Source organism: Leopardus geoffroyi, chromosome C3 (genome assembly GCF_018350155.1).
Source record: "Leopardus geoffroyi isolate Oge1 chromosome C3, O.geoffroyi_Oge1_pat1.0, whole genome shotgun sequence".
Classification (NCBI taxonomy): domain Eukaryota; kingdom Metazoa; phylum Chordata; class Mammalia; order Carnivora; family Felidae; genus Leopardus; species Leopardus geoffroyi.
In genome coordinates this window covers 36,134,003-36,159,979 of record NC_059338.1, presented here as the reverse complement: position 1 = coordinate 36,159,979, position 25,977 = coordinate 36,134,003, and the positions used below count along the sequence as shown (strand labels likewise).

Sequence of the window (25,977 nt, the reverse complement as noted above, 5' to 3'; positions counted from 1 at the left end):
ATCAATAAGCCATACTTATGGTAGGAGGAGGAGATGCATGATGACATAAGCTCCTTAAACCTGATCTAGGAATTCCCAGAAGAAATGGGGAGGGGAGGTCTTTGGAAGGGGCTAAAGTCTTATGACAATAGTTGGGTGAGCTGTCATTAAATTATGAGTCATTGTGTCTCTTTAAAGCCCAAGCTAGTATGGCTTGGTCCCAAATCTAAACTCGATATTCAGGTGAAAAAAGATATTAGACTAACCAGGAAACTTCAAATTTTACCTCTAGGAGGTAGGTTGTGAACTCTGCTCTGATGAAAGAAGGTACAGAAGGGCCAGAAAGGTGAGGGAATAGCTTGTACGAGGACTAGAGGTGGGGATGAGTTAGTTATAATGAGAAGCTAGTAGAACAAGAAAAATAATAACACTTTATTACATTTTCTCCTCTTTAGAAATATAGGCTTTAAGCACTTGTCCAAAACCAATAGGGCCTGATGTGTTATGGAATTCAGATTTTTTTTAAGTTTACTTATTTTGAGATAAAATAAAGAGAGAATCCCAGACAGGCTCCACACCATCAGTGCGGAGCCCAATTCAGGGCTCAAATCCATGAACTGTGAGATCATGACCTGAGCCAAAGTTGGGCACTCAACCAACTCAGCCACCCAGGTGCCCTAGAAATTCAGAATTATTTTTGGATTTTAGGAGGTGGTATGGGGCTTATACTGTATATTACATAACACTTCCAGTAGGGTCTGGGGAGGCATGCTGCAAGCAAACACATTATAATTTCTTCAGTAAAATATCTGAAAGTTCACACTGAGATAAAGGCTTTAAGTAGCTTCCCTTCAGTTCAAGTTAAATTAAGTACAGAGAATTAATTATGGGGGGAAATCCTTAGTATTCAGAGCTTTCCTCACCCATAGCTTATTGGGTTTTGGAATTGCAGATAAAGGATTTTGTGAACCAGTCTAGGCTCACTAAAGGAAAGTTGAAACTAGTCAAAGAGTAGAAAAAAGAGAATAGAGGTGAGGAAAATCTCCTAGGTTCTCACTATTCCAAAACAACCTTGGTGCATTTGTTAAAGTCTGTTTTCTATTCACACAGCTGTTCTTAAACATTTTCCCATATATCACTCCTTTGCTTGTGTGAGGAAACCTCTGCATTCTGTCCTATGTAAAATATATTTTGAAGTTTCAGAAAGTTGAAAAAGGGCAGTGCCTCTCTAAAAACCCAGATTTTTATTTTTTAGAAATGTTCTGTGAGGCTCTGGACAAGATGGAATAAATCACATGTAACAGGATGTTAAAAATTGACTTCTCCTGCTCTAGTTTTAACTGAGGTTCAAAGGCCTAGAACATAGTAACTGGCCAATGCTTCCATCTTCTGAGGGGAGGTTCCAGATTGCCTGTGTCCTTACCCAGCTTGTGGTAACACAGATAAGCAAGAGAACCAAAAATCCAGAACAACAATGTGGTTGCAACATGTATACTAACCATCCTGAGGGAAAGAAGGGCTGAAGGCAAAGAGGACAGAGGGAATGGAGTAGGGAGAGGAAACGAGCAATGTCTCAGCCATCTTCCAAGAAGGAAGGTGGGCCTTCCCCTCATGTCCATCCTCGTGAGAGGAACTCTAAGGGTGCCTCATGGAGACCTTGTCCCTGGGAGTTTGAGGGGGCACCAAGGACTGGGGAGCCACCCCAGAGGCTCTGGTTATTATGGGCAAGGCCACCATGGAGCTGGTGCAGATTGTCATACACAAGATAACTCCCTGTAGGAAGCCTGACGTCCAGCCCACACTCTCCTCACCACCCTATGGGCTTTGTCCTGGGGTCTGTCCCTTCTTCCCCAGAGTCATTTCCAATCCTGTCCCAAAGGACAGCCCCAAGTGGTGCATGTATCCTCCTGTATTCCCACTGTGTTCCCAGGGCCTGAAGGAAATAAATCACATAGGCAACTTCTGCTCAGATCACAAGGAGAGCTAACAGTGTTCCAGCAGGGGCTTCCAAAGGACCCACAAAAACATCCAATGCAAGAGTCAGATTTGGTCATCCTCCCAGGTCAGAACATTTGCTATGGCCAAAGTTTAGTGGTATATTCGCCAGGTGCCAGTCAAGTAAGACCTTACCTATCCTGAACCTCCCTTCATCCCCATGTGCCCTATTTTCTTTTAAACAAGAGGGGCCAGAGGGGGCCTGGTAAGCAGGGAGGAGATAGGGAATGGGAGGAAGAGCTGATCCCATTTCTCTTTCCTACCCGGGAGCTTGATGAGGGGAGAGAAGCTTCAGTTAAATTACTTGTGGCCAGACATTTTAACTACCGAAGTGAGACTTTTTTTGAGACTGGAAGCAGCCAGAGGATCTTTTATTACCCTAGAGTGTGTCTGTCCACCCACGATCACATGCAGGTTCAGGGATGAGCTAACCCACAGAATGGGTCTGAGGGAAAGAATAAAGTTGTTTTCTGATTGCAGCCTACGAGATTCACTTGTTCAACTAGCAGTTAAAAAACATGCCAGAGTATGAGCTTAATTGAATCAAATGAACAAGTAAATAAATGTACTAATTTGCATGAAGCGGTCATGAAAGTTAGGGTGGAGAAGACTGGGTGTTTCTGCTCAAGGTTAGGTTTTGTTTACGTGGGGAGAATGGAGCCATCCCAGCAGAATAGATCCATGTCGTCTCGATTTCTCTCCTGGGAAGTTTTAGACCACAAGGAAACAGAGCTCTGGTGATCATATTTTCTGAAGCAAAATATGGGACATGGAGTCTGACAAGTAAGAGTGCAGACTTGGTGATGAATGGGACATACTGTTTGCAATTAGCTCTGTCCCAGAAACGCTGGGACTTAGCCACTGTAGAAACAGCAAGAGCCAGAGGGCTGGCAGCTAAGCTGTGCGCTGGAGCTTGTTAGCTGAGAAGAAGAGGTCAAAAGCAGGCCTCAGTGCTTTTGTTCATCCACTCCACACCCTCCATCCCCAACTGCCCTGCTGAGATTTTGAAATTACAGTATTTCCATTTCAAAGGCAGATTTTAAACTGCCTGAACTGAGAGCTCAGAAGAAAGTGTGCAGGATTGAAAAGCTTCATTTCTGCCTGCCTTCAGACTTTCAGAGTGACCCCAGGCAAATGTGCCACATCTTCTACTGAGCGAGCCCCAACTTGGGGTTCACCACGCCCTGATGGCTTTGAGGCAGGGAACTCATCCTGGATCCTGCCCCTTCTATCCAGCCTTTCCTAAAAATATTTCCTTAGCTGGGCCCCTCAGGGTCTAACCTCTTTTGTTGCTTGGGTTGAATCGGGGTCTCAAGATAAACCCATCTTCCTCCTCTATGCTTTGGAGAACCTGAGGTATCATTGTTAGCATTAAGACAGCCCACAATCCATCCAGTGGTAATTGAAGCAATGGGAATGGGTGGGAATGCCCAGGAAGAGTATGTTGAGCAAAAAGAGAAGAGGGCTCAGGATGGAAAGAATCTTAAGGAAACCAACAGTAAGACTTTGAGGGGGATGAGGAGAACTAAGGTGAGGCACGCAGGGCAGCCAGAGGACATGACACCCAGTGGGGGGTGTTTTGGCTGAACACAAAAGAAGAATGTATAGTGTTGAAACAGTGCAAAATGCTGCAGAGATAAGTAAGATAAAATCTGTTACTAGGTTTTGCAAGATGATTTTGGCAAGAGCTTTCCTGTGCAGGCCATGAAATGTGGCTCCTGCTGTCGTGAGCATCAGCACGTCTTCCAAGACGAGAACAAAAGAGATTTTAAGAGCCCCCAGAGTTGAAGGGTGGCCCCAGCTAGTTCCACCAGCACTACCTAATCACCCATATCCAGCCTACATAGTTGTGTTTGGAAAAGGGAGAATTGTCACTGTCTTATATGCTCATCCACTGAGGGTCAGGGAGACAGTTGCATTCCCTTCACCGTAAGCCCCACAAAAGGAGCTTTAAGATTATTTAGCCACCTTTGCAAGTGTCCAGTGGAGTTTGGGAACTAGTTGAGTGCATTGTGGGATCAAATATATCAATAAGCAACAGATTTCTCAGACACCAAATGTGGAGCCTGTAGAGGGGGAGTTGGCCTGGAGTCATCTGCCCAGGGATGGTGGGGTGGCCTGGGCCAAGGGGGATGGGCTGATCAAAACCTAGAAGCTGAGGAAGAAGCTGAGGGGAGTGAGCTGGAGGAAGTACTAGCATGTTTCCTGCAGGGGATCTCCAAGGAACCCACGAGAAAGCCCCACAAAATCCATCCTCATATGTTATCCAAGTCACTAGACCCCTAGGATGGGGATTTTTTTTCTCTTTTGAAATAATTCCAAACTTATAGAAAAGTTGCAAGAATAGTACAAATAACCTCCCCCACTCTTTCTGAACCATTTGAGAGTAATTGCTGTAATTGAGGTAATTGCCAATCCAATGTCCCACCACCCCTGAGTAATGTTAGTGTGCATTTCCTACATATAGGGACATTCTCAGACATAACCACAATGCAACTATCAAAATGTGGAAAGTCATTTATTGGTTTCCTAGACCTGCTGTAACAAATTACTACAAGCTAGCTGACTTCAGGCAACAGAAATTTATTCTTTCACAGTTCTGCAGACTAGAAGTCTGAAATGAAGGTGTTGGTAGGGCTGTACTCTTTCTAAAGGCTCTAGGGGAGGGAGGGAGAATCCTCCCTTGATTCTAGCTTCCAGTGGCTTTCAGCATCCCTCTTGGCTGTATCGCTCCAAACTCTGCCTTTATCTTCACCCCACTATCTCCTTCTATGTCTTCTCTTCTGTCTCTTACAAGGACACTTGCCATTGGATTTAAAGCCCCCCCAGGTCATCCAGGATGATCTCATGTCAAGATCCTTAACTTAATTACAGTTGCAATGACCCTTTTTCCAAGTAACATCACATATACAGGTTTGGGGAGTTAGGACATAGACCTATCTTTTTGAGGATCACCATTCAACCTACTCCAATATTTTATAGGATGGTACTTAAAAAACAAAAACTATCTTAGCCATTGTTAAGTGTGCAGTTCAGTGGTATTAAGTACATTCCTCTTGTTGTGCAATCATTACCACCATCCATTTCCAGAGCTCTTTTCATCTTGCAACACTGAAACTCTATGTCCATTAACAGTAACTCCTCATTCCCTTCTCCCAGCCCCTGGCAACCACCATCCACTTTCTGTCTCTATGATTTTGACTACTCTAAGTATCTTATGTGAGTGAAATTCTATAGTATTTGCCTTTTTGTGACTGGTTTATTTCACCTAACATACTGTCCTCAGGTTTCAACCATGTTGTAGCATATATCAGAATTACTTTTCTTTTTAAGGCTGAATTGTATGTATATACCACATTTTGCTTATTCACACATCTGTTGATGGGCACTTGGGTTGCTTCCATGATTTAGCTATTTTGAACAATGCTTCTATGAACATGAGAGTACAAATATCTTTTTGAGGTGTGCTTTCAATTCTTTTGAGTATGTACCAAGGAGTAGACTTTCTGGATCATATGGTAATTCCATTTTTATTTATTTTTTTTTTGAAGAACCTCGATATTAGTTTCCATAGTGGCTGTGCCGTTTTTCATTCCCACCAACAGGTTTCCAATTTCTCTACATCCTCACCACATCCTGTTACCTTCTGTTTTTTGGTTTTGGTTTTGGTTTGGTTTTTGACAATGGCTATCCCAACATTTGTTAGGTGATATCTCATTGTGGTTTGGATCTACATTTCTCTGATAATTAGTGATGTTGAACATCTTTTCATATACCTGTTGGTCATTTGTACGCCTTCTCTGGAGAAATGTCTATTTAAGTCCTTTGCTCCTTTTCGAATCAGGCTGTTCTTCTGTTGTTGAGTAGGGTGGTACTTTAAGACTATGTAGATACTGTGTTTTCTATTAAACTTTTACCCACTAGTTTTGGCATCCATTGATGATTTCTGGCCAAATTATTACTATTCTTTTCAACTATTACTAATTATTTCTAATTTCATCACTCCTTCCATATTTATCATTTAGCTTTCCACTCTATGGAAATGCCTTGTCCACTCCCCATTTCTTCATGTGTTTGTTTATATCATCATGGATTTTTATTGTATCTTATGGATTATTACCCATTTTTATCATTATTTATTCAAATGTCCCAATGGTCCCAGGTTTGGCTAGTGGGAGCCTTTTAAAAGTTTCTATGTCCTGGGGCGCCGGGGTGGCGCAGTCGGTTAAGCGCCCGACTTCAGCCAGGTCACGATCTCGCGGTCCGTGAGTTCGAGCCCCGCGTCGGGCTCTGGGCTGATGGCTCAGAGCCTGGAGCCTGTTTCCGATTCTGTGTCTCCCTCTCTCTCTGCCCCTCCCCCATTCATGCTCTGTCTCTCTCTGTCCCAAAAATAAAAATAAAACGTTGAAAAAAAAAATTTAAAAAAAAAAAGTTTCTATGTCCTAGAACATGTGCCTATTATTCTTTGGGCAGTTAAAAAAAATTCTTTTTAATGTTTATTTATTTTTGAGAGACAGAGACAGAGAGAGATAGAGCACGAGCAGAGGAGGGGCAGAGAGAGAGGGAGAGAGAATCCAAAGCAGACTCCAGGCTCTGAGCTGTCAGCACAGAGCCCAATGTGGGACTTGAACCCCTGAACTGAGAGATCATGACCTGAGCTGAAGTCGGACGTTTAACTGACTGAGCCACACAAGCGCCCCTCTTTGAGCAGTTTTAAAATCACTGGCACAGGTTGGCTCATCTTATACTATTTCTGCCATTGCCCTGGAATCAACCATTTCTCCAAGAATACTTGGTTCCTTTTAGTGGAGAATGATATTTAAAAAAACAAGATCTGGGACACTTGGGTGGCTCAGTTGGTTGAGCAAACAACTTTGGTTCAGGTCATGATCTCATGGCTTGTGAGTTCGAGCCCCACATCGTGCTCTGTGCTGGCATGTGGAGCCTGCTTGATTCTCTCCATCCTTCTCTCTCTGCCCCTCCCCAGCTCATGGTTTTTTTTCTCTCTCTCAAAATAAAGAAATAAACTTTAAAACAAGTAAAAATAAAAACCAAGATCTGGACACTAAGTGTGCTCCCAGATCCTCTCACTAGATAGAGCTAGGGAACATATGCATACATATATAGACATACACATGTATATTTCCATATCTATTCATGGATATTAGGAATGATTGGTTCCTAGACACCCTACGCCCAATCTCATATCACAGGGTTCATTCCAATTTTTTCCTTTTCATGTTTGTTAACTCCGGCAGCAAGAACCTGGCTTCCATTATCCTCGGTATGCGTTAGTTATTTGATGAATGCCCCTCGGATGTGATTATTCTTCACTTTTTTCTGAGTCCTCTGTGTGGATGTCTTCCTCATCCCGCCTGGGCTCTGGTACTTCCTACCAGGGCACACGGGTGACCTCTTCCCTCCATATTGGGAAGGAATATGGCACCATATTGGCACCTCAAGTGGTGCCTCCTTGGCCCACTTGAGCTCTGAAACTTGACACCAAGCTACCATCGCTGCCTCTTGTATGGACGCCCTCCTCACCTCATTTCAGTGTTGATATCCCAAGCCAGGCTGCCAGTGCTGCTTTCTGTCCTGTCCCAGCCTGCCCAAGTTTGACAACCTGTGCTGACAGAAGCAGTCTTTAAGGAAGATTATCCAAAGGTTATGCAAATGACTCGAACATGTCTACCATTCTCTACCCTGCTTCTACTCCAACTCTGTCCTTCCTGTGGCCTCACTAATTAGACCTGAGTCAATGATTGTGCCTCTAGACTGGTCAAGTCATGAATAACTTGGGGGATTCACTTATAAAATTCAGCAGAGCCAATTAGATACCTCTTCTGTGAGAGGATTTGGAGTTGGGAGATTGAGAGACCAAGGGAGCTGGCAATGGGGCAGAAGTTAAAAGCATATTGAGAGATGTTAGGCTGACAAAAGGACAGTGGCAGCCAGGTTGAACTAGGTGCCAAAGGAAGCAAAAGCTAATGGAGAGAGAAGGAGAGCAAATGTGCTGAGCAAAGCAGGTATGGCAGAACCATGCTATCTCTGGGAGATCCTGACCTGGCCTTATTTCCTGCCACTGTCTCAGCTGCAATTCCCACAGGATCGGCTGTCTTCCCAGGGATGGGCTGAGACTGATGTACGTCCAATGTGGGCCAGTCATTTGGCACCCCTTCAAAATAATATTCTTTAAATATTGTTTAACTAGAGAGTACAGGGAAAGACTAATTTTCTAATGCTAGAAATAAAGGATTTATTATAGGCACTTATTAAATGGGAGTTCCTGAACCAGACAACTTCATGGGAAAATAGGAAGTAATTTAAAACCCATATAGTAAAACGGACTATGCAATAATTGGATCCTGACTTTAAGTCGGCTGTGATGGCTGACTTCAGGCACATGTCAGCTGGCTATTTTCAGTGTGGTGGCTTTGCTTGCAGATTGAAAGACAAATTGAAAAAAATTCTACAGTAAATGTTTTTGTACATCCATCTGTGACTGGATTGATGATTATATCTTGATAGAGTCTCAATATTATGTTTGCTAAGTGAAGTGATGGGAACACTTTTGAGGCTATGGACACATATTGCCAAATTGCTTAAGAGAACATGAAAAATAAAGGACTAGACTTTTAATAATCAATGGTGGAAACGAGTTAAAATTAATAAAAGAACAATACTCTTTCTTACTAGGTGTATATGAGAGTGCCCATCTCAAACCTACTCTGTGGAGTTAACAAAGTTCTCAACAACTGACAATTTTGTAGGCAAACAAACAAACAATACAATAGTCCACTCCTACCATGGCATTTAGTGGTTTGAATTTGGTAACGTAGTATTTTTAGTCACTTGAATTTGCTTGTTGCCTTGTGAGATTGGGCACAATCTCTGTCCCCACCTCACCCCCAAGTCAGCCGTCATGAGAGGAGAAACATTTTGCTTCTGGTTACCATATAGAATTCCATCTCTTACTTTTGTTTTAAAAATTATTCTAACTTTTCTAATTATTCAAATTATTCTCAGCTCATTGTACAAGAAACAGCTCTGAAGTCTATAAAATGAAAGGCAAAAGACTCCTTCTTTAAATACAGTTGTGGTCATACTATATGTACTGTTCTCTAAGTTACTTTTCTTTTAAAACATTATGATTTTATAGTCAGTATGTGTAAAAATTTATAAAGCATTTCACTATAATTTAGAAACCTATCACTAGTGGTGGACATTCAGATTGCCTTCAGCTTTTCATGACTGTAAACAATGTAACGATCATTTACACTGGAATGAGGGCTCCACGGTAATGCACCTTGTCTCGCCTTCCTCACTCCCTGACAAAGCCCTGGCATCGGCACAGTGTGTGGCTCAGAGTGGACCCTTGATTTATATCGTTTGAAGATGAATGAATGTAATTTGGGAACATTTTTGCAACTTTATGTGTAGAATAAACTTCTCAGATGTAAAGTTATGCCCTCTCTTCCCACCCATTCCTAATCTTGAAGTACCTTAGGTGGTCTTCTACTTACTGAAATCAATACTTATTTCAACAGGAATTCTCCTTGGGTCAAGCCCAACTCTCTCAAGCTATATATTCACACCATGCCAAATTCACTTTTCACTTTATTAATTTTATATTTAGCTGTGTTTCAAACATATGACTTTGCCAATGTTTGCAACAAGAAGCTGCAGATAAAATCAATTAGGTGTCTTTATTATTAGAAAAGTTTTGCTAACATCTCAATGGGCAGGAGCATGGGGAAAAATTCACAGAATAGAGAATATAAATATCCTATAAACACATGAAAATGAAATGAATTCAATCGTTACCTGACTTTTGTTAAATATCTACTACATGCCAGATGCTATTGTAGGAAGTAAGGATTTTATGGTAACCAAAAATAAAATACTACTGCTCTCAAAGAGACAGGGACCTCACACATCCCATTTCACAAATAAAGATTTTAAAATTTTAAATACTAAACTCCTTTATCTTTTACCTACAAAAATTGTCAATTGCTGAAAACTTTGTGAACTCTGCAGAATAGGTGTGCGAGGAACACTCAGGTCTATACTCAGAGTGGGAATGGGGCATGATGCTTATACTCATATAAATTCTTTTTTTATTTTTGTGTATTTAAAAAGTCTAGTCTCTAATTTTTCATTGTGTCTAAGGCAGTTTGGAAATATAGCAATAGCCTTAAAAATGTTTCCATCATCTCACCATCATCATTTCATCATTTCACCCATCAGTAAATCTAGTGCTAAGAATTTACCTAGGAAATAATCATCAACTTAGTGACAGGCTAATATATAAGACATCTATTGCAGGGTTTTTAAAGGTTTTTTTTTAAATATTTATTTTGAGAGAAAAAGAGAGAGGATGTGCACATGTGGGGGAGGGACAGAGAAAGAGGAAGAGAGAGAGAGAATCCCAAGCAGTCTCCATGCTGTCAGTGCAGAGCCCAACGTGGGGCTCCATCTCACAACCATGAGATCATGACCGTGAGACATGAGACCATGATCTAAGCCAAAACCAAGAGTCAGAGGCTTAACTGACTGAGTCACTAAGAGGCCCTGCAGGATTTTTAAAATAGCAAAACATTGGAAGTAACCTAAATATCTGGCAGTAGGAAAATAATTGTCCTATATCTATATCTATCTATATCTGGAAAGAAATTCTCCAAAATATTGGCATGATTATGAATGACTTATTTCCAGTTTTATACTTTTCTTCATTTTTCAGATTTTCATAATGTGTGTGTATAATTTTTAAAATCATAGAAACTTTAAGAAACTTTAAGAAAGTTGTTGGGCCATTGCTCTTTTCATTACTTTGTGCCTTCAATTTACAGTCTTTTATTTACGAAAAACAGTGTTTTATGAGAAATTGATTACAGATACTATTTGCTTTTTGCAGTATCTCTTTCTTTTGCCTATAATCTTACTATATACTGACCTTATTCTTTTGTTGTTGTTGTTAAGAAAATTCAAGAGCCAAATTTGAAACTTAAGCACAGCATCTATGTGGAGTCTAATTTTGGCATTTTTAAATATTCTTTTCTTTTTTTGTTTTTCAAGTTTATTGAAGTATAGTTGACACACAATGTTACATTAGTTTCAGGTGTTCAACATAGTGATTTGATAAGTTTTATCTTCTTTTCTTAAGACCTAGTTTTCTACTTGTGTATTTCCAAATAGAGTATATTTGTTCTAAGCCTTTTAAAAGTCCTTGGTGAGTAAATGTAGACATGAAGGATGGTAGAACCCTCCTATTTTCACCAGGAAGGGCACCTGAACAAAATCAATTATCTAGAAGCATTAAGGAGCTATGACTCCTTAAGCCCACCCACCCCCACCCCAGCCTTTCAAGGGGGAAAGTTGGAGCAATGGCTGTCCTGGGTAGCATCATATTGTTCTTAACCTATACTAAGTTGTTACTATCTTCAGCAGGGAGTCATCTCTCCCCCTTCAAATCTCTATGTGCCCCTCTTGCGGGGCTGAGTCCCAGAACCTGAAGATGAGTCCAGCAGGTTCTGTCTCAGTCCTTCGTGTTTGCCTAAACACAATCTCTTGAATTTAGGCAACAATGACTCCTGAAATTTCTATGTCCAGGTTGTTGATTCTTACTTGAATCTCCTTTTTGGCCTTCTTCCAGACCTTGTAGATGACATCTATACATGTACATACCTCCTCTCCCACTGTCTCTCCCCATTCCCCTCAAAACAGTACAAATCTGCAGCAGCACCCGCCTCCTGCCCATGTAAACACCTCTATTCACATATATAAACACTTCTACTCACCTTGGAAAGTATGGTTCCTGAAAATGATTTCTGAGGTAATTGGATTTAAGGGTAAAGATTCGTCTTAGAAAAATATAAAGCAATGGGGTGAATGATAAATCACCCCTTCTTATTCTAACTCCTAGGCCCCTTTGCATCCTAGACATTGACCTTGACCCTCCTCTCCCCACTGCACTCCAAGGCATATCCATACATTGAGGCATTGTTTAGGGCTTTTCAGGAAAAAGTAGGTATACAGAGCTGAAGGGAGGGATGAGATTAGCATCTGTATATTCTTGTCTTGATGCAAAACACCATTATGGGTATTCCAAATCCTGTTAGTTGATATGTGTAGTTGAGAAACCTGGTTTCCCCCCCACCCCCACTCCCCCTCTTCGTAATGTTGAATTCTTGAAACTGGTTTGGACCACACAGGCAGCCGTTAACCGACAAACAGGTTAAGGTCCAACAAGTGACTTCATACATTGGTTTGAGTTTTCCCACAAAAGCATTGTCTTATGAGGTATTTGCCGCTGGCTACTCATCTCATAATATGCTTGAAATACTACACATCTATGTAAAAAAAATATATGAAGCAATTCTGGAAATGAATAAACCAGAAAAGGAATACATTTGAATAAGACTTAAAAAATATATACAGAAAGTTGATCACTTTAAAAGAGGACTTACTTGGAGAATCATGAATAGGTAACTGGAGACCCTTATGGAGCTCTCAATGAGAGGTCTGAGCATTCACAGTTTATTGGCAGGGTTCTCTTGTTCCTTTAGTTTTTCATTTTGAATATTTAAAGAAACTCAGTCTTTTGTTATGTCTAGTTGCACTTCAAAATATGTCTTAACGTTTTTCTTGATATAGAAGAATTAATATCCCTACATTTATCCTGGTCCAGTGTGGTTAGTATTTTTAGTATAACTGTTGTTAGTAGTATTTGTATCACCAAGAGAGCCAAAAAAGGGGGGGGGGGGGAGAGGAAGTAGAATTTTAAAGGTAATTTTCCAAAATGTAGTAGATTAGAGGAAGAGGAAATGTTTAAAGGGCTCTGGTGATAGCTGGAAAGAACTTCATGTGAAGTGAGATTCTTAAGAGGAGAAAGAGGCAGGGAATCACAGAGTTTTTCTATGATAAAGGAGGGGCAGAGAAGCAGCATTAGAAGTTGGATTCTGGCTGTCACGTGTGTAACTGATGTGATGGGCCATCGTTACAGGGTTCACAGAGCCAAGGGGCATGAAAATGGAATGACCTTTACTTTTTGAAAACTGAACCTGCCTCCAGAAGACCCATTTTGATTAATGGCAGATAAACTTTTTCCAGATGTTTTCAAATGTTCTTTGCCCAAACCAGTGATTTCTTTTCCAGTTGCATTGGAGAATTAATATCTTTGTTTCACAAATACCATCTCGACATTCTTGCCCCATTGCCTCCTGTACTGCTGCCTGATGGAAGGGGTTTTGTGTTCATGATGGATCTTGAATCTGGAGAGATGGAATCTGGAGTGTGTATATGGTATGCAGTAGTCACATGGGGTGGCCTAGAGGGAATACCGCCTTCTAGTCTTGTATGCATCTTGGCACGGATGATGTGGGAGACACTGTTAGTTGTTTATCAACATCAGTGTCTTTTATAGACACTGGTTTTCAGTTGGATACAAATCCACTTTGAGTAAAGACCACAATTGCAGCCAGCTGTGGCAGAAGAGAAGTATACAAGTTTCTTTAAAAAATTTTTTTTAATGTTTATTTATTTTTGAGAGAGAGAAAGAGAGACACAGAATGCAAGTGGGGGAGAGGCAGAGAGAGAAGGAGACAGAATCTGAAGCAAGCTCCAGGCTCTAAGCTGTCAGCACAGAGCCCAATGTGGGGTTCGAACTCATGAACGACAAGATCATGACCTGAGCCGAAGACGGATGCTCACCTGACTGAGCCACCCAGGAGCCCTGAAGTATACAACTTTCAGGTTTTATTCTTCTTTCTCCATTTTCTCTAGCTAGAATTCTGATGTGATAGTGAACCATCCTGGACATACAGGTGAGGATAACATCCCAGGGATGATGGTTCTGAGATAGAGAGTTTCCTAGACAACTTTGTGGGGGCAGAACTACCATATCAGCCTTGGACTGCTTACTCCAGGCTATTTTATGAGAGAAAAATAAATTTTGATTTGTGTAAGCTAGCATTGATTTGGGTGTTTGTTATAGTAGCTCAACTTATAGCCAAACTAGCATGTGGTAGAAGGAGGGGAGACTAATCAGTGTAATAACTAGATATTATATATCCATAGAAACTTGATCAGTAGGTGCCCCAAATGGTGTTGAATGATGGGTAGATGTGGACTGTAAGGAAATTCCCAGAGGCAGCAATACTGTTTTGATGCTAAAGCATATTTAAAGCTGAGGCTTTAAAGAATGTATTAAAAGTATAGGATTTCTATGTATTGCAGTACCTGGAAATGCATTGGAGATAACAACAATTGCTTATCACCATAATTCAATAAGGGACTTAATGTATTCCCTGAAAGGAATGATTAAAAATTCATCCCAATACTCTTTGGCTGACCTTAGGATCTATTTGAGGATTAGCATCCCATGTTTATGGAATTCATATTTTAAGGAAGGATTAATGACCATGTTTGCTGAATGTTTAAAAAACAGCATAGGAAAGAAAAATTCTTCAGTTAGGGAGAGAAAGCAAAGCATCTGTACTTTGTAAGTTCACAGACATGCTTCAAAGCAAACAGGCTGAACTTTTTGGGCTACACAAACAGCAGACATGAAGGATAGTAGTTCAACTAGATTTCCACCTGAGTCCACAAACATTATGAAGCGACATTTAGTAGGTATGGAAGAGGTGTGGAGGAAGAGGTTATCAGACTTTCATCATGCCCTTGGGCTCCTACAATAATTCTTATTCTTTCTGAGAACATTAAGACTCTCTGTACGTTATAGAAAGTTAAATTTCTCTAGCCAAAGATCAAGAACACTCTTTGCCTAGAGTGGATATATTATTTAATCAACTAAAATCATTAAAGCCACCTACACCATGACTGATGTGAGGGTTTTGGCCAATGCCCTAGGATGGATTGGGGATGTGCCCAGCACCCTCCCACTCAGTATGCATCCGGAAGCTCTCCCTTCCTTTCAGCCTGGAGAGAGGCTGTGTCTGGGGAGGGGTGGGGAGTCTGTGTTGTCTGGGAAGCACAGGGATGCATATCAATCACTCTGTTTGGCGGGTAGCACAGACACACTGCCCTTTTATCCCATCACTATGCAGGCCTTTCCTGTCCAGGAAATAGAATTCTTTACAACATAGATGGTGTTCTTAGTTACAGTAATACCTATTAATAGTTTGGGAAATATTTAAGAATTTACAAAGTCTTCAGGTTATTTGTTTTTTTGTTATTTGTTTTTACAGGAACCACTTTTAAATGGCTCGTTTTAATCCTGGTGTTTGCACCTTCCAGTCACATCCTTCTGACTAATCAACAAATACATGTGGGACTTCTCTCTCCTGGATGCATGAGAAAAGTGGGCCTAGGAATCCCTCAAGCTGGAAACTCTCTAGCTTTTTATTGGTGATAACTTCTGATACTGCCACCATCCAAAGCATCAAGGACCTTTCTTGGTCACAGTGTTCTCTTCATGAATATTTCTCTGTACACGTTCTCTCCCTACCCTGTTTGTTGTTTAAATAGAACTTTTAAGGTAGTAAGTTCTGATTTTGGAGAACATCCCCAATATAGGCAGATCTGTTAATGATATGATGTGCTTGTTTCTGTTATTTCATTTAGCCTTAGTTTAATCCACTTATCAGACAACTGTATGTTAAAATATTTCACGTCTCAGTTCTACCTTTCTATCATCAATGAACTTTACCAACCTACAGTTCTTGGTCATGGCAGAAGCAAGATCATGTTTATCCATCATGACCAGGTCTCTCCCTTAGTATCAGAATGGGCTATTCCTCCGCAGTCTCCCAAAGCCCCTTTAGACTTCCATTTCTAGGTCACAAACCACCAAGCTTCTCGTGGGCACTCTGCATTACTGCTCTTTCTCTGTTACTCCCAAGGATCTTGTAGCCCATCTACCTTTAACAGCCCCCCATTTCTTATGACCCAATTTGTTCTTTAACCGTGTCTCTTTTCCTCAGGATGTGTGCTTCTCATTGAGTTTACACACCCAAGCCTCATATTCATATGTCTGCCTATTCATGTATAGGGTCAAGCTGTTAATCAGCTTTTGCTTAATATCACTGTGTTATTTATTTATTTATTTATTTATTTATTTATTTATTTATTTATAATTTTTCCCACTGTGAACATTGAAAATTCTAGTTTATATTGTGTTACTTTTCTGCATGGAAACTGACAAAAATTCATGTTCACTGCAGAGCCCCCAACACCACCCCTGCTACTTCTCCTACTCTTACCTTCCATCGTGGTCCCTGCCCCACTCACCAGCCTTCGAGGACACGACAACAATGCTTCCGTTGCTCTGCTTCAGCATAGGCAAGGCAGTAGCACTCAGGACCACATAACTGAGGAAGTTGACTTCCATGCTTCTGCGCACGATGTGGATATCACCACTAAACAGATTCATAGAAGTGTTGGTGATGTGGTTGAGAATAAGCATGTCTAGTCCCCCTGCAAGAGATGGCTGTGTTGAGAGAAACTGTCTGGGGTGATACCTTTCCTCTCAACCTCCCCCCTTCCCTAAAGCTCCCTAGTCACCCCTAGAGCAAAGTCAAGAAGAGGAGGGAGGAGAGCAGCCTCACCCATGAGCTTTCCAGCTTTGGCAACAAATTGCTCTGCGAAGGTCATATTCTCCATGGTGCCAGCAATGTAGTGTGCTGAGGCTGCTCCAAGCTCCAGGCAATGGGATACTATCTGCGGGGACACGGCAACAATGGCGTCAGTCTTGGCCGTAGACTTTGGGAGCAATCTCTGAAGTAATGGGGGTTTAAGTGAGAAACCGCTCACAAACCTGTTTTGATGAGAAATGGTAGGGATATGTGTGTGTAAGCATGAGTTCAATGAATGTGTGTGTGTTGCTAAATGCAACCTGACATGATCTTTGTCTTAGGCTGTAAGTTAAGTAAATCATCCCTGTGCTGGGGTTTAAGTTCATGGCTTGTGCTTATGAGTTTCTGTGAATAGATGTATCTGAATGCATTATTGGTATGGATGCTTGTTTCCATGTGGGTAGCCCTAGGTTTGTGACTCTTTGTAGCCTTAGGTTTGTGAGTCTGAGTATATGAGAAAACATGTGTCTGAGTCTGCATGGGGATGAGAATGTGAATTTGTGAGTAGGTACTAGAATTTTGGTATCTGAGCACATATCTATATATCTGTGATTCCATGTGTAAATATGGGTGAATAGGCATGTCTATGAGCATGTATAGCCCAAGAACTTTGTGTCTGTATGTGTGTGCATGGGAATGAATACTTAAATGCATTATCTTTATATTCCTGTGGGTGTTTGAATCTGTGTGTGTGTGTGTGTGTGTGTGTGTGTGTGTGTGTTTGCATCTATGTATGGACGTGTCAGCTTCTGTGTGTTGGCATGTGTATGTGAGTATATACATCTGGACATGAGAGAGTACATGTGTCTGTGGGCACAGAACCCTCACCTTCTTTAGATTTTCTTTAGACCTTGCTGTCACCACCACATGGGCTCCCATCTTTGCCAGATGATAGGCCATCTGTTCTCCAATCCCCTTGCTGGCCCCTGTGACAATCACTTTCTTTCCTTGGAGCATCTCTGTGAAACCAAAAGGAAGTGAGGACCATTCCCAACTTGGCAGCAATATTCCTTCCTCTCTGGATGGGGGCAGCCTTATCTCAATGTCTAAAGGTTATGAGCCCAGATCAACTTTTCTCAAACTGTATAAATCAATGAAGGAACAGTTCAAGTTTCATAAACATGCTCTGAAATGGAGGTTTAACTTGATTGCTCAAAACAAGCCTTCTTGCTGTCCTTTCTAAAAATGTTCATTGACAGGGGCGCCTGGGTGGCGCAGTCGGTTAAGCGTCCGACTTCAGCCAGGTCACGATCTCGCGGTCCGTGAGTTCGAGCCCCGCGTCGGGCTCTGGGCTGATGGCTCAGAGCCTGGAGCCTGTTTCCGATTCTGTGTCTCCCTCTCTCTCTGCCCCTCCCCCGTTCATGCTCTGTCTCTCTCTGTCCCAAAAATAAATAAACGTTGAAAAAAAAATGTTCATTGACAGAGGTTTCAGCTAAAACACTGGAGTTCCAGACATTTCTGGACTCATCCAATTTTGCTCAATTGAAATAAAACCCAAAAAGTCATCAAAACACATGTGTTCATAGAGATTCCAGGGATTTTCTCTCACTTCTATTTAGTCATCAACTCCAGAATCCTTTCTTGCCTCCCACTTATCAGTCTCTCCTTGGAGCCCAATTATCTGGCTGTGTTGTAAATTTTGGAATTACCCTCATTTTTGTAAGGAATCTGAAATTACTTTCCATTAAGGGTGCCAAATAAAGCATGGACTATTTGGCAATCTGTTGGCTACGTGATTACCCCTCCCCATACTCTATTACCCATAGCCCATGTCTAGAAGACACAGAAATACAGTCCCACCCCAGGGTTCCTCTTATTCAGCAACTTTCGGGATCAGGAACTCATCTGGATCCTCAGAAACACTCCAGCCACCCCTATGTTTTTTATCTATTCCTCCAGAATTAGATACATTGGTACTTACCTGGTCTGAATTCCTCATTCGCAGAATAGTGGTAGTAGGCCAAGAAGATCCCCAGAATGGGGGGGAGATATTTTTTCATAAAAGCCATCAGACACAGACCTGGCCCGAGGAGCCCTGTAGGACACACAGAGAGAACCTACAGAGCTTTCTACAACCTCCCAGTCAGGCAGCAGCCTCTGAATTGTGACATCAGGGACGGGGGAGGCTGGAGTAGTCTCAGGCGGTGCTAGCCAATTTCCCTGTCAGAGCAGCGATTGGCTTTGGGTGGGATCCCATTCGTCCCTGGCAGCCTGTGTGGTGGATTTCATAATGGACAATGTTTACTCCATTTCATTGAGCAAGAAGAGACTTCCAGATGGCCAAGCTCATGACTGTACAGGACTGGATTCCTGAACATCCCTACCCAGAGCCCATCTTCCTCTTAACACCATTTATGCCAAGAATCAAAGGCCGTTCAAAAGTGGTACGTCAAAGGCAGAGAGAAAGTGTGTGCGGGGCTTCTGGGGAAATGTGAGTAATAGCAAAACAAGCCAAATTCAAGCCAAATCTCACTCTTGGCCCCACCTCCCAGTCGGAAGCAATGAAAAATAACAGCACAAAACAGAAAAATAAGCTTAAGAAAAAAATGTGCACATTTGGGGGGGGGGAAGCAAACAAGCCCTATAAGCCCCACACTCAAGTTCAATGAACAAGTATTACATCAAAGGGGAATGCAAGCCAGCAAGAACCCAGATGGCGGGAAACCCAAGACCAGTTCAAGACTCTCTCTCAGGCAAGTGCAACGGAACGTACACTTATTACTTTAACAGCAAATAAAGAAGAAATAATGAGTGCCAAAAAAAAAAAAAAAAAGGCACTAAGCTATTAAACTGGGTCTTGTAAATGCTATAGAGGCACAAGAACTGTAAAGATGCAAAGGAGAGGAGACCTGGTCCAGAAACAGAAGGAATTAGCATTGTTGAAGCAAAATTTGCCCCCCAAGGTCTACATCCGGCTAAAGACGGATCTAGTAACAATCAAAGGACCAGGGGAAAACCCCCTAGTAATTTAGAATGTGTCACAGAAATATAGAAATAACCACTTTGGTATGTCTGCAGCAAGAACTCAGTAAGGAACAATCCTCCAAAAAAGAATTTGAGAGATATTATTGTTAAGTTTTTCAACTTAAAAAAACAAACTAACCAACCATAAAATTCTCTCATCACAGAGCAAACCCAAAATTCTGCAAATTACCAACAGAGCCAAGAAAAACCACTTAAATGTTAGGATAAGAATGGGTATCTGTGTTTTGGGAGGATGAATATGGTTTGAGGGCAGGAGTTGGGGGCTCACACAAGATTAAGAGAAATTGACTTACGGCCACAAGTACAGTATGTGGAAACACTCGGTGAGTTTTCACTTCAGAGTAAGGGAAAACAATTTAAGACCCAGAGGAGATGAAATAATTTATCAACAAAGGCTCACAGCTGTGAAGTTCACATCCAGGAAACAGTGGCGATTTGACAACAGTTGAGGGCTAGCTAGAGCTCAAGGTTATGGAGGACAAAATAGAAAAAAATATATAAAGAAAATTCAAGTGGGAAATTACATTACATACTGACAGAATTCCAAGATATATATGCATCATTTTATCAGGGGCTTTATGCTGCCAAGACATGTTACATACTAGGCTCCATTTTCATCTCTAGAGGAAGGAAATTGAAACATTTCATTTTTCTTAGTACCATCCTATTAATAGTAAAATTAGAGAATACAAGGAAAAATTGCTTTAAAATATGATGCTGAAGTGACAGAAAGATGGACAGATGAAGGAAGTTTATAGTCTGATAAAAAAAGACTTAAGGTACACTACAGAAAGCATACACTTAAAGAAAGCAAAAGTAATAACAAGTGAGATAGGGTTGATGGAACATAAATGCATCAACTATTGCTGATTGTTGGCTAAATGAAAAAATGAAGTCCACATTGTGCTGCTTCAGAAGACACATTTAAACACAAACAGGCACACACAAAAACACAGACATTTTAATAATTAGCTATTGTGCTAGAAAATAAGGATACAAAGAAAGCTTTCAGTAATTTTTGTGAAATAGATGAAATAATTTTTAACTAATAAAATGCATTAATAAGAAATGAGGACACCATATAATGGTAGATGATACATTAAGTCTGAGCAGTTCTTAAATTTTTTGGTCTCAGCATCCCTGCACAATCTTAAAAATTATTGAGGATCTCAATTTGTGCATAGAGGCATACTTAAGAGATATTGTGGATTCAGTTCCAGACCACCACAATAAAGCAAATGGTACAACAAAGTGAGTCAAATGAAGCACACGCAAAAGCTATGTTTATACTATACTGTAGCCTATTTAGTATGCAATAGCCTTATGTCCAAAACATGTCTATGCCTTCATTAAAAAATACTTCACTGCTAAAAAAAAAATGCGAACCATCATCTGAGTTTTTAGCTACTTTTAATCTTTTTGCGGGTTGAGGGTTGTGCCTCAATATTGATGGCTGCTTACTGATCAGGGCGGTGGTTGGTGATGGTTGGGGTGGCTGTGGCAATTTCTTAAAATAGGACAACAATAAAGTTTGTCACATTGGTTGACTCCTTTTTCTCATGAATGATTTCTCTGTAGCATATCATACCATTTGATGGCATTTTACCCCCAGTAGAACTTCTTTCAAAATTGGAGTCAGTTCTCTCAAACCCTGCCACTACTTTACTATGTTTATGCAATATTCTAAATTTTTTGCTGTCATTTCAACAATCTTCATAGCATCTTCAGCAAAAGTATATTTTTGAAGAAACCACTTTGTTTGCTCATCTATAACAAGCAACTTCTCATTCATTAAGTATTCTCATGAGATTGTAGCAATTCACTCACATCATCAGGCTCCACCGCTAATTCTAGTTCTCTTGCTGTTTCCACCACATCCGCAGTGACTTCCTCCACTGAAGTCTTTGAACCCCTCAATGTGATCCAATCAACTTCCAAACTCTTGTTAATGTTAATATTTGAACCTTTCCCCATAAATCATGAATGTTCCTAGTGGCATCTAGAATGTTTCGATTCTAGGTTTTCATTTTACTTTGCCCAGATTCATCAGAGGAATCATTGCTATGGCAGCTATAGCCTTATGAAATATATTTCTTTAAGGCTTTTTTTTAAAAGTGTATTTATTTGTTTTGTGAGAGAGCGAGCGAGCATGCGTGTATGAGCGTAGGGGAGGGGCAGAGAGAGGGAGACAGAGAATTCTTAGCAGGCTCTGCACTGTCAGCACAGAGCCCTACGCTACGCTCAAACTCACAACCTTTGAGATCATAACCTGAACTGAAATCAAGAGTTGGATGTTTGGGGGCGCCTGGGTGGCGCAGTCGGTTAAGCGTCCGACTTCAGCCAGGTCACGATCTCGCGGTCCGTGAGTTCGAGCCCCACATCGGGCTCTGGGCTGATGGCTCAGAGCCTGGAGCCTGTTTCCGATTCTGTGTCTCCCTCTCTCTCTGCCCCTCCCCCGTTCATGCTCTGTCTCTCTCTGTCCCAAAAATAAATAAACGTTGAAAAAAAAATTAAAAAAAAAAAAAAAGAGTTGGATGTTTGACTGAGACACCCAGATGTCCCTGATATGTATTTCTTAAGTAATGGAAAGTCAAAATTACTCCTTGATCCATGGGCTGCAGAATGGATGTGTTAGCAGGCATGAAAACAACATTAATCTCATTGTACATCTCCACAGAAGTCCTTGGGTGACCAGATGCATTGTCAATGAGCAGTAATATTTTGAAAAGAATTTTTTTTTCTCTCTGAACAGTAAGTTTCAACAGCGGGCTTAAGATATTCTGTAAATGGATGTGCTGTCATTCAGTCTTTCTTGTTCCATTAGTAGAGCACAGGCAGAGTCGATTTAGCATCATTTTTAAGGACCCTAGGATTTTTGGAATGGTAAATGAGCATTGGCTTCAACTTAAAGTCACTGGCTGCATTAGCCCTTAGCGAGAGAGTCAGCTTGTCCCTTGAAACTTTGAATCCCAGCATTGACTTTTCCTCTGTAGCGGTGAAAGTCCTAGATGGCATCTTCTTCCAATAGGAGGCTGTTTTGTCCACATAGAAAATCTGTTGTTTAATGTAGCCACCCTCATTAATTACCTTAGCTAGATCTTCTGGATCGCTTGTTGCAGCTTCTACATCAGCACTGGCTGCTTCGCCTTGCAGTTAGTTTATGTTATCGAGACGGCCTCTTTCCTTAAACTTTATGAACCGACCTCTACTCCTTCTGCAGCTTCCTCACCTCTCAGCCTTCATAGAATTGAAGAGAGTTAGAGCCTTGCTCCTGAACAGGCTTTGGCTTAAAGGAAGGTTATGGCTGTTTGATCTTCTATCCAGACCACTTAAACTTTTTTCATATCAGTAATAAGGCTGTTTTGGTTTCTTATCATTTGTGTGTTCACTGGAGCAGCATTTTTAATTTTCTTCAAGAACATTTCCCTTGTATTTACAACTGGGCTTGTATTTATAACTGGCACAAGAGCACTAGCTTTCAACCTATCTTGGCTTTTGACATGCCTTCTTCACTAAGGTGAATAATCTGTAGCTTTTGATTCAGTGTGAGAGATGCGTGCCTCTTCCTTTCCCTTGAACACTTAGAGGCCATTGTAGGGTGACTAGTTGGCCTCATTTCAGTATTGTTGTGTCTGAGGGAATAGGGAGGCCTGACAGGAGGGAGGGAAATGAAGGAACAGCCAGTTGGTGAGCAGTCAGAACACTATTTGTTGATTAACTTTGCTGTCTAACGGCACAATTTATGGAGCTCCCAAAACAATTACAATACTAACATCAAAGATCACTGACCACAGATCACCATAACAAATATAATAATAATGAAAAAGTTTGAAATATTGTGAGAATTACCAAAGTGTAGCACAGAGACACAAAGTGAACAATGTTGTGGTAGACTGGCTCGATGCCGGGTTGCCACAAAACTTCAATGAATAAAAAACCCACTATCTGCAAAGCACAAAAAGCAAAATGTGATAAAATCAGGTATGCCTACATGTGGGTTTTACTGCTGATATTGTTGTATTAGAAATTTAGACCGAGAGGGTGTTTGGCTGGCTCAGTCAATAAGAGCATGCAACTCTTGATCTTGAGATCGTGAGTTCAAGCCCCATGTTGGATTGAGAGACTACTTACAAAATTAAAACAAAATAAGAATGGAGGATTCTTTAAAAGAAATTGAGACTGAGAATTTTAAAGAAAAATTTTTAATGTTCTATTTTATATTTGAGGAGAGAGAGAGAGAGCATGAGCAGGGAGGGGCAGAGAGTTGGAGACAGACTGTGAAGCAGGCTCCAGTGTCTGAGCTGTCAGCACAAAGCCCGATGAGGGGCTTGAACTCCTGAACAGTGAGACCATGACCTGAGCTGAATTTGGACACTTAACTGACTGAGGTACCCAGATGCCCCAAGAATTTTTTTTAAGTAAGCTCTATGCCTAACATGGGGCTCGAACTCACACCCTGAGATCAAGTGTTGCATGCTCTACCCACTGAGCCAGCCAGGCACCCCAAGACTGAGAATTTTTTTGAAACTCAAGAATACATAAGTATACATTGCTTTGTATTATCACACATCCTGTAGCCTCTAGAAAACTTGTGAAAGACTGACAAAGAAAGAAGGCAAATAATGTCTTAGTATGATTATGAAAATAGTGGACCTTTCAAACCTCCTTTCAAGAGGGTCTTAGGGATGCATTTGTGCCACACTTTGACCACGTTATGTAATAAACATTGATCCATGGTATGTCCATATTTTCATGCCTGGTTCTCTCATTAGCTTGTAAGCTCCTGGAGGATGTGGAGTGTGTCTTTTTATCTTTGTCTCTCTCCGTCTCCCCCTAGCCTGGCTCCAAAATAGGCATTCAATGAACTTTGCTGTTTTAGTGTTTCCGAGGTGCTGCAACAATGAGAAAATTGCTCTCTTTCTGCAGCCTGATTTAATCTAGAGAAATCACTGGGATTCAGCATTCTAGTTAGAACCTATCAGCCCCATTCCCTACTCCTCTTCTAGTGGTTCTCAACAAAGTTAAAAAAAAAAAAGACAAAAGGAAATATGACTGTTTCACCTAGCATTCGTTTTGAGTCAAATTTTCATCAGTCAAGTAAAGTTCCTTTCCCTGCCATGGCAACAAAGCTAGCTATCCACTCCAGTCCTTCATGCTGGCCCTCCTTTGTAATGCATCGACTATGTACACTTTAGAGCAGGCTTTCAATGAAATAGGTAAACACAAGCTGGAAATTTTCAAAAACTCAGAGTGGGTCCACTCAGCTGGAGGTGCATGTCCCAGCCCAGCCAGGAATTCTGATTTGATCATTCTCACCTGAATCAATGGCTCAAGAAATAACAAGGTGAGAAGATCACAGCATTGAACGGGAAAGGGACCATGAGGGATGGGCCAGATCCAGTAGGACTAAGAAGGGGGTGGCAAGACTGTGGGGAGGGGCAGCCAAAGAGGAATTTTCATGCATTTGGCATAAAATGTGGATCATGAAAGGTGCACCTGTCATTTCTGAGGCAGCAACAGCTGTGGGGCTTTTCAGGACTGTTTAGTAGCTTTGTTAAGTGGCCTCTTCTTTTTGAAAACTAATCCTACCAGAGGTAGAGTGGGAAGATCTTAGAGTAAAAGGTGGTTGAACCCTCTCATTTTGGAGATTCTCCCTTTCCTGAGAAAATACTGTCAATGCGCTGAGACAGGAAAGGACCTTAGCATAATATTAGAATGAATAAAATTCTCCCTTTCTCTACCCTTGCCACCTGCCTCACTCCAGTTTCTCAGTTCTGATTTTTTAGGAACTCCTAAGTCTATGCCATGGCTGCCAAAATCTGTTCCTAGCTATGGAAACAACCATCATTTTATATCATTTTATCTAATAACATGGGTTCCTCCCCACTCCCTCCTTTCTTTTCCTTCTCCTGCACATCTAATGAGGTGTGGGGGAGGAGTTCTTTGTCAACCTTCTGCATGGCCCCACTCTTAATGGACAGATTTTCTCATTTTCTAACAGAATCTCAAGATAGGGGCAAATGAACTAGAGATGGGATAAAGTGCCCTGTGTGTTTCCTGTCCTAACCTGTCACATATAATCTGTGGCAGGGGAACTCTTGAGGCAGACTACCTGGAATCCATTTGTGTGGGAAAGCCAAGAGCCTCTTGGTAAAGAACAGGTACCTGATGAGACCCAGAGCATGGTCTGATCCCTGCCCCTCAGTGGGAGTGGGGCAGATACAATTCTAAACATGCTACAGTTGCAGTTTTTCAGGTTTTTCTCTGGCCTAGCTCCCATGGATTTGCATCTGAGCATGGAGGAGAGGTAGGGCCCATCTACAGTAACTGAAAAAGTTACTCCCTGGAAACTTTGGTAAAACACTGGTAGCATGAGGAGCAGTGGAAGAGGCCCACACAGCTGAAATGGCTGACTCCAGCAAAGTCA

The 25,977-nt window shown here is 41.3% G+C and overlaps 1 protein-coding gene across 8 annotated transcripts in view; it reads right to left on the bottom strand.

Annotated features, from left to right (window-relative positions):
* Positions 1-25,977, bottom strand: part of HSD11B1 (hydroxysteroid 11-beta dehydrogenase 1) — a 56,189-nt gene that overhangs the window by 10,420 nt on the left and 19,792 nt on the right. For 4 of the 8 annotated variants that reach the window (XM_045452401.1, XM_045452402.1, XM_045452396.1 and 1 more), the window contains 4 exons: positions 18,487-18,600; positions 17,394-17,524; positions 16,539-16,650; positions 16,222-16,407 (listed from right to left, as the gene is read on the bottom strand). In XM_045452401.1, coding sequence (XP_045308357.1) covers positions 16,222-16,407; positions 16,539-16,650; positions 17,394-17,524; positions 18,487-18,574 — 517 coding nt within the window. In that variant the 5' untranslated portion in view covers positions 18,575-18,600. Of the gene's footprint in view, positions 1-16,221; positions 16,408-16,538; positions 16,651-17,393; positions 17,525-18,486; positions 18,623-23,399; positions 23,496-25,977 lie in introns of all 8 variants that reach the window. The other 4 variants (XM_045452397.1, XM_045452399.1, XM_045452398.1 and 1 more) reach the window with 3 other exon arrangements.